The sequence below is a fragment of the Salmo trutta genome, unplaced genomic scaffold (genome assembly GCF_901001165.1).
Source record: "Salmo trutta unplaced genomic scaffold, fSalTru1.1, whole genome shotgun sequence".
NCBI lineage: Eukaryota > Metazoa > Chordata > Actinopteri > Salmoniformes > Salmonidae > Salmo > Salmo trutta.
In genome coordinates this window covers 2069091-2086609 of record NW_021823073.1, presented here as the reverse complement: position 1 = coordinate 2086609, position 17519 = coordinate 2069091, and the positions used below count along the sequence as shown (strand labels likewise).

Below are 17519 nucleotides of genomic sequence, written 5' to 3'. Positions count from 1 at the left end.
AGGTATAAACAGTGTAGTAGTGTATCTGAAGGGTCTGGATAGGTATAAACAGTGTAGTAGTGGATCTGAAGGGTCTGGATAGGTATAAACAGTGTAGTAGTGGATCTGAAGGGTCTGGATAGGTATAAACAGTGTAGTAGGGGATCTGAAGGGTCTGGATAGGTATAAACAGTGTAGTAGTGTATCTGAAGGGTCTGGATAGGTATAAACAGTGTAGTGGTGGATCTGAACGGTCTGGATAGGTATAAACAGTGTAGTGGTGGATCTGAAGGGTCTGGATAGGTATAAACAGTGTAGTGGGAAAGCTTCCATCATATTGTGTCCATCTTACAGATCTGTAAACATAGAAGGGTTAGGGCCAATCCAGGTTGTGATTTGAGTACATTACCTGATGAATTCCTTCTCCTCTCTGTCTCGGTGGCGTTTCAGGTTGGCGCTACGTCTCCAGGTCTCCTCCAACGAGGCCCGCAGGTTCCGCAGCTTCTCAAAGCGGTTGATGTGGTCGTTTATCAGTCTGCCAGGAGAGAGACAAGACATCTCATATAAAATGGCCTTTAACCTTTAACCTTGAACCGTTCCACAAACCAATTTTTTCTGCATTCTCATTTTATTCACTCACTTTCTGAATTTCAAGTGGAGAATTTCACCCTCCCCACTCCCCCGTCTCTCCATGACTCCCTCTCTCTCCCTTTCCCCCACCTCTCTCCCCCCCACTCACTCCTTCCTGTTCCTGTTGAGCATCTCTCTCTCGTTCTTCTGTTTGGTGCTGCGGTTAAGGAGCAGCTCTTTTCTCTTGTTATTAGCCGTGGTCAGCTGTTCCTGGTAGACCTTCTCCGCCCGCTGCCTCTGCTCTGACAGCCCAGCAGGGGTGCAGTCCAGCTGGCCAAACACAGGGCCGTCTGAGTCTGGCAGGCGCGCTGGGAGGCCCGAGCCCTGGTACTTCACCTGGTAGATACGTTAGTTAAATAACATCCATTAGATTTGTGGAGCATCATGATCATCAAATGACTTATCTATTCAATCTGGGTGAAGATTACAATCACAGAGGAGCTCACAACTACTGGAAACTCATCTGTATCTATAAGTACTGGAATCTCTCAACTATGACTTCCTGTTCTCGGTTAAAGAAGAGCCATTTGATTGGCAGAGCATGAAGATCACCAGTGTGCTGGGATTGTTTTCTACTCAACCTGGACAAGTCATAGACACCACAGAGGAGCTGGACTACTGTTCAACCTGGACTAGTCATAGACACCACAGAGGAGCTGGACTACTGTTCAACCTGGACTAGTCATAGACACCACAGAGGAGCTGGACTACTGTTCAACCTGGACTAGACATAGACACCACAGAGGAGCTGGACTACTGTTCAACCTGGACTAGACATAGACACCACAGAGGAGCTGGACTACTGTTCAACCTGGACTAGTCATAGACACCACAGAGGAGCTGGACTACTGTTCAACCTGGACTAGACATAGACACCACAGAGGAGCTGGACTACTGTTCAACCTGGACTAGACATAGACACCACAGAGGAGCTGGACTACTGTTCAACCTGGACTAGACATAGACACCACAGAGGAGCTGGACTACTGTTCAACCTGGACTAGTCATAGACACCACAGAGGAGCTGGACTACTGTTCAACCTGGACTAGTCATAGACACCACAGAGGACCTGGACTACTGTTCAACCTGGACTAGTCATAGACACCACAGAGGAGCTGGACTACTGTTCAACCTGGACTAGTCATAGACACCACAGAGGAGCTGGACTACTGTTCAACCTGGACTAGTCACAGACACCACAGAGGAGCTGGACTACTGTTCAACCTGGACTAGACATAGACACCACAGAGGAGCTGGACTACTGTTCAACCTGGACTAGTCATAGACACCACAGAGGACCTGGACTACTGTTCAACCTGGACTAGTCATAGACACCACAGAGGAGCTGGACTACTGTTCAACCTGGACTAGTCATAGACACCACAGAGGACCTGGACTACTGTTCAACCTGGACTAGTCATAGACACCACAGAGGAGCTGGACTACTGTTCAACCTGGACTAGACATAGACACCACAGAGGAGCTGGACTACTGTTCAACCCGGACTAGTCATAGACACCACAGAGGAGCTGGACTACTGTTCAACCTGGACTAGTCATAGACACCACAGAGGAGCTGGACTACTGTTCAACCTGGACTAGTCACAGACACCACAGAGGAGCTGGACTACTGTTCAACCTGGACTAGACATAGACACCACAGAGCAGCTGGACTACTGTTCAATTCCCTCATCTACTGCATTTCCTTCCTCAACTGTCCTTCTTTATGTACTTCAAGTCTAGCTCAACTGTCCTTCTTTACCATGCATTTTACCTCCTCTTCCTCCCCATTTAAATGAGAACTTGTTCTCAACTTGCCTACCTGGTTAGATAAAGGTGAAATAAAAATAAATAAATGTGTCCTTCCTCTTTCCTTCCCTCTCTATCCCTTCCCTTCTTCATCTTAAACCTCTCCATCTGTTTCCTCCTCTCCTCTCCTCTCCTCTCCTCTCCTCTCCGTAGCGACTTGTCTATATTATGTTTCCTGCCTGCTCTGAGTCATCTCCTGGTGCTGTCTGTCCCTGGATGGGCGGGAACATCACTCTCCTATCTCCCTTGGCTTTCTGCGGCTTGCCCTTTCCTGTTTCCACCTGTACAACAAGACAGTAAGTCAGGTAAACATCAATCTGTAGTGGTCCCCTCTGCCTTGCTCAGCCTTAACCTGTGCAGCACACCTGGGAGTTCAGTTATTCAATCCACAGCCTTGTAATCAACATCATAAATATCCCTCCACTTCAACCTGCACTTGTGTAACATATGGTGGGAGGCATGTCTTTGGTAGGTATGGTCTGGTAGGTCTGGTAGGTCTGGTCTGGTAGGTCTGGTAGGTATAGTCTGGTAGGTATAGTCTGGTAGGTATAATCTGGTAGTTATGATCAGGTAGGTATGGCCTGGTAGGTAGGGTCTGGTAGGTATGGCCTGGTAGGTATGATCAGGTAGGTATGGCCTGGTAGGTAGGGTCTGGTAGGTATAGTCTGGTAGGTATGATCAGGTAGGTATGGCCTGGTAGGTAGGGTCTGGTAGGTATGGCCTGGTAGGTAGGGTCTGGTAGGTATGGCCTGGTAGGTATGATCAGGTAGGTATGGCCTGGTAGGTAGGGTCTGGTAGGTATAGTCTGGTAGGTATGATCAGGTAGGTATGGCCTGGTAGGTAGGGTCTGGTAGGTATGGCCTGGTCTGGTAGGTCTGGTCTCATTGGTAGGGTCTGGTAGGTATGGCCTGGTAGGTAGGGTCCGGTAGGTATAGTCCGGTAGGTAGCCTTCCCTGTAGCTCAGTTGGTAGAGCATGGTGTTTGCAACACCAGGGTTGTGGGTTCGATTCCCACGGGGGGCCAGCACAGAAAAAAAAAAAATTGTATGAAATGTATGCATTCACTACTGTAAGTCGCTCTGGATAAGAGCGTCTGCTAAATGACTAAAATGTAAATGTAAATGTAAAATGTAGGGCCCGGTAGGTATGGCCTGGTAGGTATGATCAGGTAGGTATGATCAGGTAGGTATGGCCTGGTAGGTATGATCTGGTAGGTATGGCCTGGTAGGTATGGCCTGGTAGGTATGGCCTGGTAGGTATGGTCTGGTAGGTATGGTCTGGTAGGTATGGCCTGGTAGGTATGGCCTGGTAGGTAGGGTCTGGTAGGTATAGTCCGGTAGGTAGGGTCCGGTAGGTATGGTCCGGTAGGTATGGTCCGGTAGGTATGGCCCGGTAGGTATGGTCTGGTAGGTATGGTCTGGTAGGTCTGGTCTCGTTGGTAGGGTCTGGTAGGTATGGCCTGGTAGGTATGGTCTGGTAGGTATGATTAGGTAGGTATGGCCTGGTAGGTATGGTCTGGTAGGTCTGGTCTCATTGGTAGGGTCTGGTAGGTATGGCCTGGTAGGTATGGCCTGGTCTGGTAGGTTTGGTCTGGTCTGGTAGGTATGGTCTGGTCTGGTAGGTCTGGTCTCATTGGTAGGGTCTGGTAGGTATGGTCTGGTAGGTATGGCCTGGTCTGGTAGGTATGGTCTGGTAGGTCTGGTAGGTCTGGTCTGGTAGGTATGATCAGGTAGGTATGGCCTGGTAGGTATGGTCTGGTAGGTATGATCAGGTAGGTATGGCCTGGTAGGTATGGCCTGGTAGGTATGATCTGGTAGGTCTGGTCTGGTAGGTATGATCTGGTAGGTATGGCCTGGTAGGTATGGTCTGGTAGGTATGATCAGGTAGGTATGGCCTGGTAGGTATGATCTGGTAGGTATGGTCTGGTAGGTATGGTCTGGTAGGTCTGGTCTCGTTGGTAGGGTCTGGTAGGTATGGCCTGGTCTGGTAGGTCTGGTCTCGTTGGTAGGGTCTGGTAGGTATGATCAGGTAGGTATGGCCTGGTAGGTATGGTCTGGTAGGTCTGGTCTCGTTGGTAGGGTCTGGTAGGTATGGCCTGGTCTGGTAGGTCTGGTCTCGTTGGTAGGGTCTGGTAGGTATGGCCTGGTAGGTATGATCAGGTAGGTATGGCCTGGTAGGTATGGCCTGGTCTGGTAGGTCTGGTCTGGTAGGTATGGCCTGGTAGGTATGATCAGGTAGGTATGGCCTGGTAGGTATGATCTGGTAGGTATGGTCTGGTAGGTCTGGTCTGGTAGGTCTGGTCTCGTTGGTAGGGTCTGGTAGGTATGGCCTGGTCTGGTAGGTATGATCAGGTAGGTATGGCCTGGTAGGTATGGTCTGGTAGGTATGGTCTCGTTGGTAGGGTCTGGTAGGTATGGCCTGGTCTGGTAGGTCTGGTCTCGTTGGTAGGGTCTGGTAGGTATGGCCTGGTAGGTATGATCAGGTAGGTATGGCCTGGTAGGTATGGCCTGGTCTGGTAGATTTGGTCTGGTCTGGTAGATATAGGTCTGGTAGGTATGGTCTGGTAGGTCTGGTCTGGTAGGTAGGGTCTGGTAGGTCTGGTCTGGTAGGTCTGGCCTGGTACATTTGGTAGGTAGGGTCTGGTAGGTCTGGCCTGGTGCGTTTGGTAGATATGGTCTGGTAGGTATGGTCTGGTAGGTAGGGTCTGGTAGGTATGGTCTGGTAGGTAGGGTCTGGTAAGTAGGGTCTGGTAGGTCTGGCCTGGTGCGTTTGGTAGATTTGGTCTGGTAGGTAGGGTCTGGTAGGTAGGGTCCGGGTAGGTATGGTCTGGTAGGTAGGGTCCGGTAGGTAGGATCCGGTAGGTAGGGTCCGGGTAGGTAGGGTCTGGTAGGTAGGGTCCGGTAGGTATGGTCCGGTAGGTATGGTCCGGTAGGTAGGGTATGGTAGGTACGGTATGGTAGGTAGGGTCCGGTAGGTAGGGTCCGGTAGGTATGGTCTGGTAGGTAGGGTCCGGTAGGTAGGGTCCGGTAGGTAGGGTCCGGTAGGTAGGGTTCGGTAGGTAGGGCCTGGGAGGTAGGGTCCGGTAGATAGGGTCCGGTAGGTAGGGTCCGGTAGGTAGGGTCCGGGAGGTAGGGTCCGGTAGGTAGGGTATGGTATGGTAGGTATGGTCCGGTAGGTAGAGTCCGGTAGGTAGGGTCCGGTAGGTAGGGTCCGGTAGGTAGGGTCCGGTAGGTCTGGCCTGGTAGGTAGGGTCCGGTAGGTAGGGTCCGGTAGGTGGGGTCCGGTAGGTGGGGTCCGGTAGGTAGGGTCCGGTAGGTAGGGTCCGGTAGGTATGGTCCGGTAGATAGGGTCCGGTAGGTAGGGTCCGGTAGGTCTGGCCTGGTAGGTAGGGTCCGGTAGGTGGGGTCCGGTAGGTGGGGTCCGGTAGGTGGGGTCCGGTAGGTAGGGTCCGGTAGGTAGGGTATGGTATGGTAGGTAGGGTCCGGTAGGTAGGGTCCGGTAGGTAGGGTCCGGTAGGTAGAGTCCGGTAGGTCTGGCCTGGTAGGTGGGGTCCGGTAGGTGGGGTCCGGTAGGTAGGGTCCGGTAGGTAGGGTCCGGTAGGTATGGTCTGGTAGGTCTGGCCTGGTAGGTAGGGTCCGGTAGGTAGGGTCCGGTAGGTGGGGTCCGGTAGGTAGGGTCCGGTAGGTATGGTCCGGTAGGTAGGGTCCGGTAGGTATGGTCTGGTAGGTCTGGCCTGGTAGGTAGGGTCCGGTAGGTGGGGTCCGGTAGGTAGGGTCCGGTAGGTAGGGTCCGGTAGGTAGGGTCTGGTAGGTAGGGTCCGGTAGGTGGGGTCCGGTAGGTAGGGTCCGGTAGGTATGGTCCGGTAGGTAGGGTCCGGTAGGTATGGTCTGGTAGGTCTGGCCTGGTAGGTAGGGTCTGGTAGGTGGGGTCCGGTAGGTGGGGTCCGGTAGGTAGGGTCCGGTAGGTAGGGTCTGGTAGGTATACTATATAATATATGGTAGGACAGACTCTTACCTGTGTATCCAGGGCTTTCTTGTGGCAGCTAGTGTTCTTCTGTTTCAGGTGGAGCTGCTGGGACTTTTGCAAGGCGATTCTGAGACACACAACAGCTATTCACACACTGTAGAAACTGAGCAATAGGTACAATGACCACAGCATTCTGTATGTAGAGTAGAGACCACAAGCCTGTTTACATGGGTTCATTCCTTTTAGACAAACATATTGACGCAGTACCCTACTCCCTTTATAGTGCACTGAAGAGCCCTGGTCAAAACAAAGTAGTGCACTACATAGGGAATGGGGTGCCATTTGGGACTCAGATGCATCACCTACTCCTGTGCCAGCTGGACCTGTTGTAGCAGGTCAATAAGCTCCTGGTCCTGCTGAGTCTGGCTGACCTGGCCCTTCCTCCACTCCGCCTGGGCCCGCAGATCCTGCATGTAGCCGCGCTGCTTATGGACCCTGGGAGGGGTGAGGGGACGGCCCCTGAAGATGTACGAACCCTGTGGGAGGAGGTTCAATATCATCACAACATCATTCATTGATAAGTTTAGACCATTGGCTAAGTGTTGCAATAGTAACTGTGCATAGACCAATGCATGCTAAATGCAGCAACTGAAAAGCCGTGAACCATTTGAACTAGAACATTTAAACCCCCTGAGGATCAGTGTGCTGATTGGACAAGGCCAGGGCTCACATGGAAGTGGGAGGAGCGAGCAAGCTTCTTCTCCTTCATGGCTTCAGACACTGCCAGGTTGAACGCTGCCACCTTCTGGTTGTTCTCACGTATCTCCAGACGGTCCTTCTAACACACACACCACCACATCACAAATACACACACACACCACCACATCACAAATACACACACACACCACCACATCACAAATACACACACACACACCACGTCACAAATACACACACACACACCACGTCACAAATACACACACACACATCACAAATACACACACACACACGCCACCACGTCACAAATACACACAGAGGGACCACACACATGCTCAGTGTCACCTCACTACTGAATTTAATCTGACTACTGAGTTTAATCTCACTACTGAATTTAATCTGACGACTGAGTTTAATCTGACTACTGAGTTTCATCTGACTACTGAGTTTAATGTGACTACTTAGTTTAATCTGATTACTGAGTTTAATCTGACTACTGAGTTTAATGTGACTACTGAGTTTAATCTGACTACTGAGTTTCATCTGACTACTGAGTTTAATGTGACTACTTAGTTTAATCTGATTACTGAGTTTAATCTGACTACTGAGTTTAATGTGACTACTGAGTTTAATCTGACTACTGAGTTTAATGTGACTACTGAGTTTAATCTGACTACTGAGTTTAATGTGACTCCAGGACTAAAACAGAAGTAGAAATGCAGACTCTCCCTGGGCTTTTAGTGGAGTAGTATTCTGTCTATTCATCAGTCCAAGACATAGAATAAAAGACAATGTTCCTCATCTCATCATCAGAGTGGTGTTGGCCTCACCTGCTCCCTCTGTAGGTAGTACTGGTCTCTGCGCTGCTCGTTGAATAGTAACACCCTCTCTTCCTCCTGCTGTTCCCTCAGCCTCTCCTCTGCCAGGTAACAGGGGATGTTACGCTGGGCCCGCTGCATGCACAGGTAACACAACTCCTATAGGGAAAGATAGGTGATGTTATATACACGGGTAACACAACTCCTATAGGGAAAGATAGGTGATGTTATATACACGGGTAACAACTCCTATAGGGAAAGATAGGTGATGTTATATACACAGGTAACAACTCCTTTAGGGAAAGATAGGTGATGTTATATACACAGGTAACACAACTCCTATAGGGAAAGATAGGTGATGTTATATACACAGGTAACAACTCCTATAGGGAAAGATAGGTGATGTTATATACACAGGTAACAACTCCTATAGGGAAAGATAGGTGATGTTATATACACAGGTAACAACTCCTATATGGAAAGATAGGTGATGTTATATACACAGGTAACAACTCCTATAGGGAAAGATAGGTGATGTTATATACACAGGTAACAACTCCTATAGGGAAAGATAGGTGATGTTATATACACAAGTAACAACTCCTATAGGGAAAGACAGTTATTGATTGATTGAGTGATTGATTGATTGATACCCCTCATACACACTCATAAAAGCAGAGTGTCCGGCACACACACACACACCTGTCCAGCCCTGTTGTGGTTGACACAGCGCATGTCCAGGTGAGAGTCCCCCCTCTTCACCTTCCCCTCCTTCAAAGCAGCGCCCTCCAGTGGTAGGATAGACACTGTGGACCTACAGGACAGCAGGTTGGAAACAGATAGCAGTCATGGGTTATCTTTCAGATCAGGGGCTATTCAACACAGTCCTGGGTTATCTTTCAGATCAGGGGCTATTCAACCACAGTCCTGGGTTATCTTTCAGATCAGGGGCTATTCAACACAGTCCTGGGTTATCTTTCAGATCAGGGGCTATTCAACACAGTCCTGGGTTATCTTTCAGATCAGGGGCTATTCAACCACAGTCCTGGGTTATCTTTCAGATCAGGGGCTATTCAACACAGTCCTGGGTTATCTTTCAGATCAGGGGCTATTCAACACAGTCCTGGGTTATCTTTCAGATCAGGGGCTATTCAACCACAGTCCTGGGTTATCTTTCAGATCAGGGGCTATTCAACACAGTCCTGGGTTATCTTTCAGATCAGGGGCTATTCAACACAGTCCTGGTTTATCTTTCAGATCAGGGGCTATTCAACACAGTCCTGGTTTATCTTTCAGATCAGGGGCTATTCAACACAGTCCTGGGTTATCTTTCAGATCAGGGGCTATTCAACACAGTCCTGGGTTATCTTTCAGATCAGGGGCTATTCAACACAGTCCTGGTTTATCTTTCAGATCAGGGGCTATTCAACACAGTCCTGGGTTATCTTTCAGATCAGGGGCTATTCAACACAGTCCTGGGTTATCTTTCAGATCAGGGGCTATTCAACACAGTCCTGGGTTATCTTTCAGATCAGGGGCTATTCAACCACAGTCCTGGGTTATCTTTCAGATCAGGGGCTATTCAACCACAGTCCTGGGTTATCTTTCAGATCAGGGGCTATTCAACACAGTCCTGGGTTATCTTTCAGATCAGGGGCTATTCAACACAGTCCTGGTTTATCTTTCAGATCAGGGGCTATTCAACACAGTCCTGGGTTATCTTTCAGATCAGGGGCTATTCAACACAGTCCTGGGTTATCTTTCAGATCAGGGGCTATTCAACACAGTCCTGGGTTATCTTTCAGATCAGGGGCTATTCAACACAGTCCTGGTTTATCTTTCAGATCAGGGGCTATTCAACACAGTCCTGGGTTATCTTTCAGATCAGGGGCTATTCAACCACAGTCCTGGGTTATCTTTCAGATCAGGGGCTATTCAACCACAGTCCTGGGTTATCTTTCAGATCAGGGGCTATTCAACACAGTCCTGGGTTATCTTTCAGATCAGGGGCTATTCAACACAGTCCTGGGTTATCTTTCAGATCAGGGGCTATTCAACACAGTCCTGGGTTATCTTTCAGATCAGGGGCTATTCAACACAGTCCTGGGTTATCTTTCAGATCAGGGGCTATTCAACACAGTCCTGGGTTATCTTTCAGATCAGGGGCTATTCAACACAGTCCTGGCTTATCTTTCAGATCAGGGGCTATTCAACACAGTCCTGGGTTATCTTTCAGATCAGAGGTTATTCAACACAGTCCTGGGTTATCTTTCAGATCAGGGGCTATTCAACACAGTCCTGGGTTATCTTTCAGCTCAGGGGCTATAACTACCTTAACTTTGCTGGACCCCAGGAAAAGTAGTGGGGATCCATAATGAATACAAATACAACCACAGTCCTGGCTTATCTTTCAGATCAGGGGCTATTCAACACAGTCCTGGGTTATCTTTCAGATCAGGGGCTATTCAACACAGTCCTGGTTTATCTTTCAGATCAGGGGCAATTCAACCACAGTCCTGGCTTATCTTTCAGATCAGGGGCTATTCAACCACAGTCCTGGCTTATCTTTCAGATCAGGGGCTATTCAACCACAGTCCTGGCTTATCTTTCAGATCAGGGGCTATTCAACCACAGTCCTGGCTTATCTTTCAGATCAGGGGCTATTCAACTACAGTCCTGGGTTATCTTTCAGATCAGGGGCTATTCAACCACAGTCCTGGCTTATCTTTCAGATCAGGGGCTATTCAACCACAGTCCTGTCTTGTCTTTCAGATCAGGGGCTATTCAACCACAGTCCTGGCTTATCTTTCAGATCAAGGGCTATTCAACCACAGTCCTGGCTTATCTTTCAGATCAGGGGCTATTCAACCACAGTCCTGGGAGACCAAAATACATCTGGTTATGTACCCCAAATGGCACCCTATTCCCATAGTGCACTACGTTTGACTAAAAGTAGGGAATAGGGCGCCATGTGGGACGCAGGACTGGTTCCCTTTCTTTCCTGTTAATCAGAGAGTGGACCCTCTGGCCAATCAATGATGGCCAGCAGTACTTATTTTAATCAGAGAGTGGACCCTCTGGCCAATCAATGATGACCAGCAGTACTTATTTTAATCAGAGAGTGGACCCTCTGGCCAATCAATGATGACCAGCAGTACTTATTTTAATCAGAGAGTGGACCCTCTGGCCAATCAATGATGGCCAGCAGTACTTATTTTAATCAGAGAGTGGACTGTCTGGCCAATCAATGATGGCCAGCAGTACTTATTTTAATCAGAGAGTGGACTGTCTGGCCAATCAATGATGGCCAGCAGTACTTATTTTAATCAGAGAGTGGACCCTCTGGGCAATCAATGATGGCCAGCAGTACTTATTTTAATCAGAGAGTGGACTGTCTGGCCAATCAATGATGACCAGCAGTATTTATTTTAATCAGAGAGTGGACCCTCTGGCCAATCAATGATGACCAGCAGTACTTATTTTAATCAGAGAGTGGACTGTCTGGCCAATCAATGATGACCAGTAGTATTTATTTTAATCAGAGAGTGGACCCTCTGGCCAATCAATGATGACCAGCAGTACTTATTTTAATCAGAGAGTGGACCCTCTGGCCAATCAATGATGACCAGAAGTATTTATTTTAATCAGAGAGTGGACCCTCTGGCCAATCAATGATGACCAGCAGTACTTATTTTAATCAGAGAGTGGACTGTCTGGCCAATCAATGATGACCAGCAGTATTTATTTTAATCAGAGAGTGGACTGTCTGGCCAATCAATGATGACCAGCAGTACTTATTTTAATCAGAGAGTGGACTGTCTGGCCAATCAATGATGGCCAGCAGTACTTATTTTAATCAGAGAGTGGACCCTCTGGCCAATCAATGATGGCCAGCAGTACTTATTTTAATCAGAGAGTGGACCCTCTGGCCAATCAATGATGGCCAGCAGTACTTATTTTAATAAGAGAGTGGACCCTCTGGCCAATCAATGATGACCAGCAGTACTTATTTTAATCAGAGAGTGGACCCTCTGGCCAATCAATGATGGCCAGCAGTACTTATTTTAATCAGAGAGTGGACCCTCTGGCCAATCAATGATGGCCAGCAGTACTTATTTTAATCAGAGAGTGGACTGTCTGGCCAATCAATGATGGCCAGCAGTACTTATTTTAATCAGAGAGTGGACTGTCTGGCCAATCAATGATGACCAGCAGTACTTATTTTAATCAGAGAGTGGACTGTCTGGCCAATCAATGATGGCCAGCAGCACTTATTTTAATCAGAGAGTGGACTGTCTGGCCAATCAATGATGACCAGCAGTATTTATTTTAACCAGGGAGAGGACTCTCTGGCCAGTTAATAGTGACCAGCAGTACTTGGGCCCCTAAGGGCCAGTAGTTGAATAGCTCTGTGTCAGCTTACCCAACAGCTCTATTAGCACGTCAGCCTCCCTCAACCTTCCCTCCCTTTCCACTTTAGCTGGTGACAAAAACTGAATACAGGCAGTTGCCCACAATGCGTCTCGAATGGCACCCTATTCCCTATATAGGGCACTACTTTTGACCAGGGCCCATGGCACCCTATTCCCAATATAATGCACTACTTTTGCCCAGAGCCCTATGGGTTTCCTCAGAGCCATACATTAAGAGAGTTGGGCCAGGTTTCAGAACAGACACCATGTTAACGCCTTTATTCTCAACATGTTGATGATATAACAATACGAGAGTCTCCGACAGCTCCCTGTGAAATGACCCGCTGTAAACAAGCAAAACAGAGCAGCGGATTTAACTTTTTATTGATCAAAATGTTCAAATGATCGTGTGTATCCAAGTCTGTAGTGTGTTGTAGTGTCAACAAACTGCATATCTGCTTTCACCGGACATGTTCATAAGTTTAGGAAACTAGCAGCAATAAACAGCACAATGTGGAAGCCTTCAATTATCACTTGGCTCCGGCTGTGCAGGAGAAAGTGATGCTCTCAGAACATTCAACAGCATTGACCCAACTCTCTCTACTGTATATATATGACTCTGGGTTTCCTGATGGGCCCTGGTCAAAGGTAGTGCACTATATAGGGAATAGGGTGTCATTTAGGATGCAGTCAGTGTCTGTATGGACGGAGGAACGTCCAGAGGGGTCTAGTTTCAGAGCCCAGGGCCACGGGACCGCTGTGGGGGGTACAGGGCAGGCTAAACCTCAGGGCACACTGTCTGAATGATCAGGTGGTGACAGGTGAGGGACTGTCCCACACAGGGAGAGCTGCATCATTCATGGAGCTACTGCCCCAGGACAGGAGAGTAACACCCTCTCCTAGACTCCCGCAGATTGCCCAAGGGTGTGTTCCAATAATATAATAAAAACTTGTTCACTACTTCCCATAAATCTAAAAGCTTTGAATTGGAGGCATGGGGCTACTGGGAGTTCTTATACCAGTCATTTCCTTTCAAATCAGTGAAGGGAAGTGAACAAGTGCAAACTTTGGGAGGAAGGAGAGATAATTGGGACATAGCCTAGGTATTGGGTCTTCAGGTTTTAGTCAAGGCTATTCACTGAATTTAACTTATTATTGGGTCAGAGAGCTAACGCACGTCTTCAGGTTTTAGTCAAGGCTATTCACTGAATTTAATTTATTATTGGGTCAGAGAGCTAACGCACGTCTTCAGGTTTTAGTCAAGGCTATTCACTGAATTTAACTTATTTGGGTAAAACATATACAACTAGATGTACATTGGATCCCTATAGGATAGCACTTAGAAGTGATGATTAAAACACTTGTTTCCAAACTGGTTTTCTGTTACATTATGCAATCTGCTGTAGGCTGGGAGTGGGGTGTTGTGTTACTGTCCTGGATTAACAGGGTTAGAGAGGAGACCAACCAGGGTCTTGGGTTCCTGTCCTGGATTAACAGGTTTAGAGAGGAGACCAACCAGGGTCTTGTGTTACTGTCCTGGATTAACAGGTTTAGAGAGGAGACCAACCAGGGTCTTGTGTTACTGTCCTGGATTAACAGGTTTAGAGAGGAGACCAACCAGGGTCTTGTGTTACTGTCCTGGATTAACAGGTTTAGAGAGGAGACCAACCAGGGTCTTGTGTTACTGTCCTGGATTAACAGGTTTAGAGGAGACCAACCAGGGTCTTGTGTTACTGTCCTGGATTAACAGGTTTAGAGAGGAGACCAACCAGGGTCTTGTGTTACTGTCCTGGATTAACGGGTTTAGAGAGGAGACCAACCAGGGTCTTGTGTTACTGTCCTGGATTAACAGGTTTAGAGAGGAGACCAACCAGGGTCAAGCGTCACTCACTATCCTGTGGCAGTGTGTGGCTATGTCCCAAACGGCACCCTATTCTTTATGTAGTGCACTACCTTTGACCAAAGCCCTATGAAGTAGTGCACTACATAACATATGGAATATGATGCCATTTGGGATGCAGCCTGGTCAGTAGGAGATGAGGTTAGCAGTGTTAGCCGACAATAGCTGGGGTTAGCAGTGTTAGCCGACAATAGCTGGGGTTAGCAGTGTTAGCCGACAATAGCTGGGGTTAGCAGTGTTAGCCGACAATAGCTGGGGTTAGCAGTGTTAGCCGACAATAGCTGGGGTTAACAGTGTTAGCCGACAATAGCTGGGGTTAACAGTGAGGCCGACAACAGCTGGGGTTAACAGTGAGGCCGACAACAGCTGGGGTTAACAGTGAGGCCGACAACAGCTGGGGTTAACAGTGAGGCCGACAACAGCTGGGGTTAACAGTGAGGCCGACAACAGCTGGGGTTAACAGTGAGGCCGACAACAGCTGGGGTTAACAGTGTTAGCCGACAATAGCTGGGGTTAGCAGTGTTAGCCGACAATAGCTGGGGTTAACAGTGTTAGCCGACAATAGCTGGGGTTAACAGTGAGGCCGACAACAGCTGGGGTTAACAGTGAGGCCGACAACAGCTGGGGTTAACAGTGAGGCCGACAACAGCTGGGGTTAGCAGTGAGGCCGACAACAGCTGGGGTTAGCAGTGAGGCCGACAATAACAATACCTGTCAGTGTTGGTCTCTGCTGGAGGTCTGGGCTCCAGGTCATCAGTGAGACTGATCCCGTTGACCTTGGCTGGGTGCAGGGTGTGTCTAGATCTGGACCGCGGAGTCATCAGGGACTCTGGGTACACATGGTAACATAACTATAGAGGAGAAAGACTTGACAGATGAAGCTACCGTAGGAAGAGAAATACATGTTCTAGGATGCGCCCCTAAATCTAGATAATGTTATATTAGCTTACCTTTCTCTCCAACACAGGGTTATCAAGGTTAAGTGAGCCCAACACATATCTCTCACCAGAGACGTTACACCCATTAAAACCCCTCAATCTGAATGAGATATTCACTGAGCTAATCCAAAGCAATTGAATTTGGCCATCAGTTGAATTTGGCCATCAGTTGAATTTGGCAATGAAAACCCTTAATGTTTTTAGAGGACTAGATTACACCACTGTCTCTCCCTCACCTCTATTCTCCTCCTTCCTGTCTGAGTCTGTCTGGACCTGGGCCAGGGCCTCCTCTCCCCAGTCCTTCCCCCGCTGTTCGGAAGAGATCCTGGGGAGAATGATGGTGTTGCTGGTCCCTGGTATGCTGGATCTCCCAAACAGGACAGAGTTGCTGGTGCCAGGTCTCTGGGATAGAGAGTGGATAGGGGGATTGTCATCAACACAAATACAAACACACTTGTACAATCATACACACCTGCTCACTCTCTATGTCTCTCTCTCTCTCACACACACACACAAACACACACACACACACACACACACACACACACACACACACACATACTGTACACACACACACACACAACCTACCCAACCCCCGTCCCCGATACACACACTACCTACATGACATATCTAATCCACCCTACTGACATTGGAGAGTGCCAAGAGCAGCTTCCCGCTGCCGTCCAGGGCGGTGACAAAGTCGTGGTAGAACTTCATCTTGACTTTGCTCTGGCAGAACAACAGCTCTCCGATGTCGTGGAAGGTGAAGAGGACTGAGCGTCCGGTGGCCACGGCTCTCAGCAACACCAGCAGAGTCTCTCTCACACAGCCCTCCACCACGTGACGCTCAAACGGGCTCTCCACAGACAGGGCTGTGAAGTTGAGCTGGACCAGTGGCACGTCCCCTGCTGTGATGACAGATGGATGACACACATTCCTAGTGTTAGTGTACTGGACTCCTGTGATGACAGATGGATGAGTGTATTGGACTCCTGTGATGACAGATGGATGACACACATTCCTAGTGTTAGTGTACTGGACTACTGTGATGACAGATGGATGACACACATTCCTAGTGTTAGTGTACTGGACTCCTGTGATGACAGATGGATGACACACATTCCTAGTGTTAGTGTACTGGACTACTGTGATGACAGATGGATGACACACATTCCTAGTGTTAGTGTACTGGACTCCTGTGATGACAGATGGATGACACACATTCCTAGTGTTAGTGTACTGGACTCCTGTGATGACAGATGGATGACACACATTCCTAGTGTTAGTGTACTGGACTCCTGTGATGACAGATGGATGACACACATTCCTAGTGTTAGTGTACTGGACTCCTGTGATGACAGATGGATGACACACATTCCTAGTGTTAGTGTACTGGACTCCTGTGATGACAGATGGATGACACACATTCCTAGTGTTAGTGTACTGGACTCCTGTGATGACAGATGGATGACACACATTCCTAGTGTTAGTGTACTGGACTCCTGTGATGACAGATGGATGACACACATTCCTAGTGTTAGTGTACTGGACTCCTGTGATGACAGATGGATGACACACATTCCTAGTGTTAGTGTACTGGACTCCTGTGATGACAGATGGATGACACACATTCCTAGTGTTAGTGTACTGGACTCCTGTGATGACTAACCTGCTTGTCTGAGACCTGAATACTTTGTTATCCAAGTTAAAGCTATAGGCTTTAGCTCAGCAGGCTAACAGTCGTGTATAGACAGACAACCTGGGTTGGATAAGGCTCAGCCACACCAAGATGGCTCTCTCTATCCCATTCCCAACAGACTCTCCACAGACAGACATATTAACACATCAAGATGGCTCTCTCTATCCCATTCCCAACAGACTCTCCACAGACAGACATATTAACACATCAAGATGGCTCTCTCTATCCCATTCCCAACAGACTCTCCACAGACAGACATATTAACACATCAAGATGGCTCTCTCTATCCCATTCCCAACAGACTCTCCACAGACAGACATATTAACACATCAAGATGGCTCTCTCTATCCCATTCCCAACAGACTCTCCACAGACAGACATATTAACACATCAAGATGGCTCTCTCTATCCCATTCCCAACAGACTCTCCACAGACAGACATATTAACACATCAAGATGGCTCTCTCTATCCCATTCCCAACAGACTCTCCACAGACAGACATATTAACACATCAAGATGGCTCTCTCTATCCCATTCCCTACAGACTCTCCACAGACAGACATATTAACACACCAAGATGGCTCTCTCTATCCCATTCCCAACAGACTCTCCACAGACAGACATATTAACACATCAAGATGGCTCTCTCTATCC

The 17519-nt window shown here is 48.3% G+C and overlaps 1 protein-coding gene across 4 annotated transcripts in view; it reads right to left on the bottom strand.

Moving 5' to 3' along the window:
* The window catches only part of LOC115188718 (coiled-coil domain-containing protein 81-like), a 38810-nt gene that overhangs the window by 3984 nt on the left and 17307 nt on the right, over window positions 1-17519 (bottom strand). For 2 of the 4 annotated variants that reach the window (XM_029747464.1, XM_029747462.1), the window contains exons 4-14: window positions 15814-16073; window positions 15402-15567; window positions 14939-15056; window positions 8618-8729; window positions 7928-8074; window positions 7114-7221; window positions 6750-6919; window positions 6432-6510; window positions 2598-2699; window positions 719-945; window positions 389-514 (exon numbers count right to left, since the gene is read on the bottom strand). In XM_029747464.1, the coding sequence (XP_029603324.1) occupies window positions 389-514; window positions 719-945; window positions 2598-2699; window positions 6432-6510; window positions 6750-6919; window positions 7114-7221; window positions 7928-8074; window positions 8618-8729; window positions 14939-15056; window positions 15402-15567; window positions 15814-16073 (1615 nt within the window). The remainder of the gene's footprint in view (window positions 1-388; window positions 515-718; window positions 946-2597; window positions 2700-6431; window positions 6511-6749; window positions 6920-7113; window positions 7222-7927; window positions 8075-8617; window positions 8730-14938; window positions 15057-15401; window positions 15568-15813; window positions 16074-17519) is intronic. The other 2 variants (XM_029747463.1, XM_029747465.1) reach the window with 2 other exon arrangements.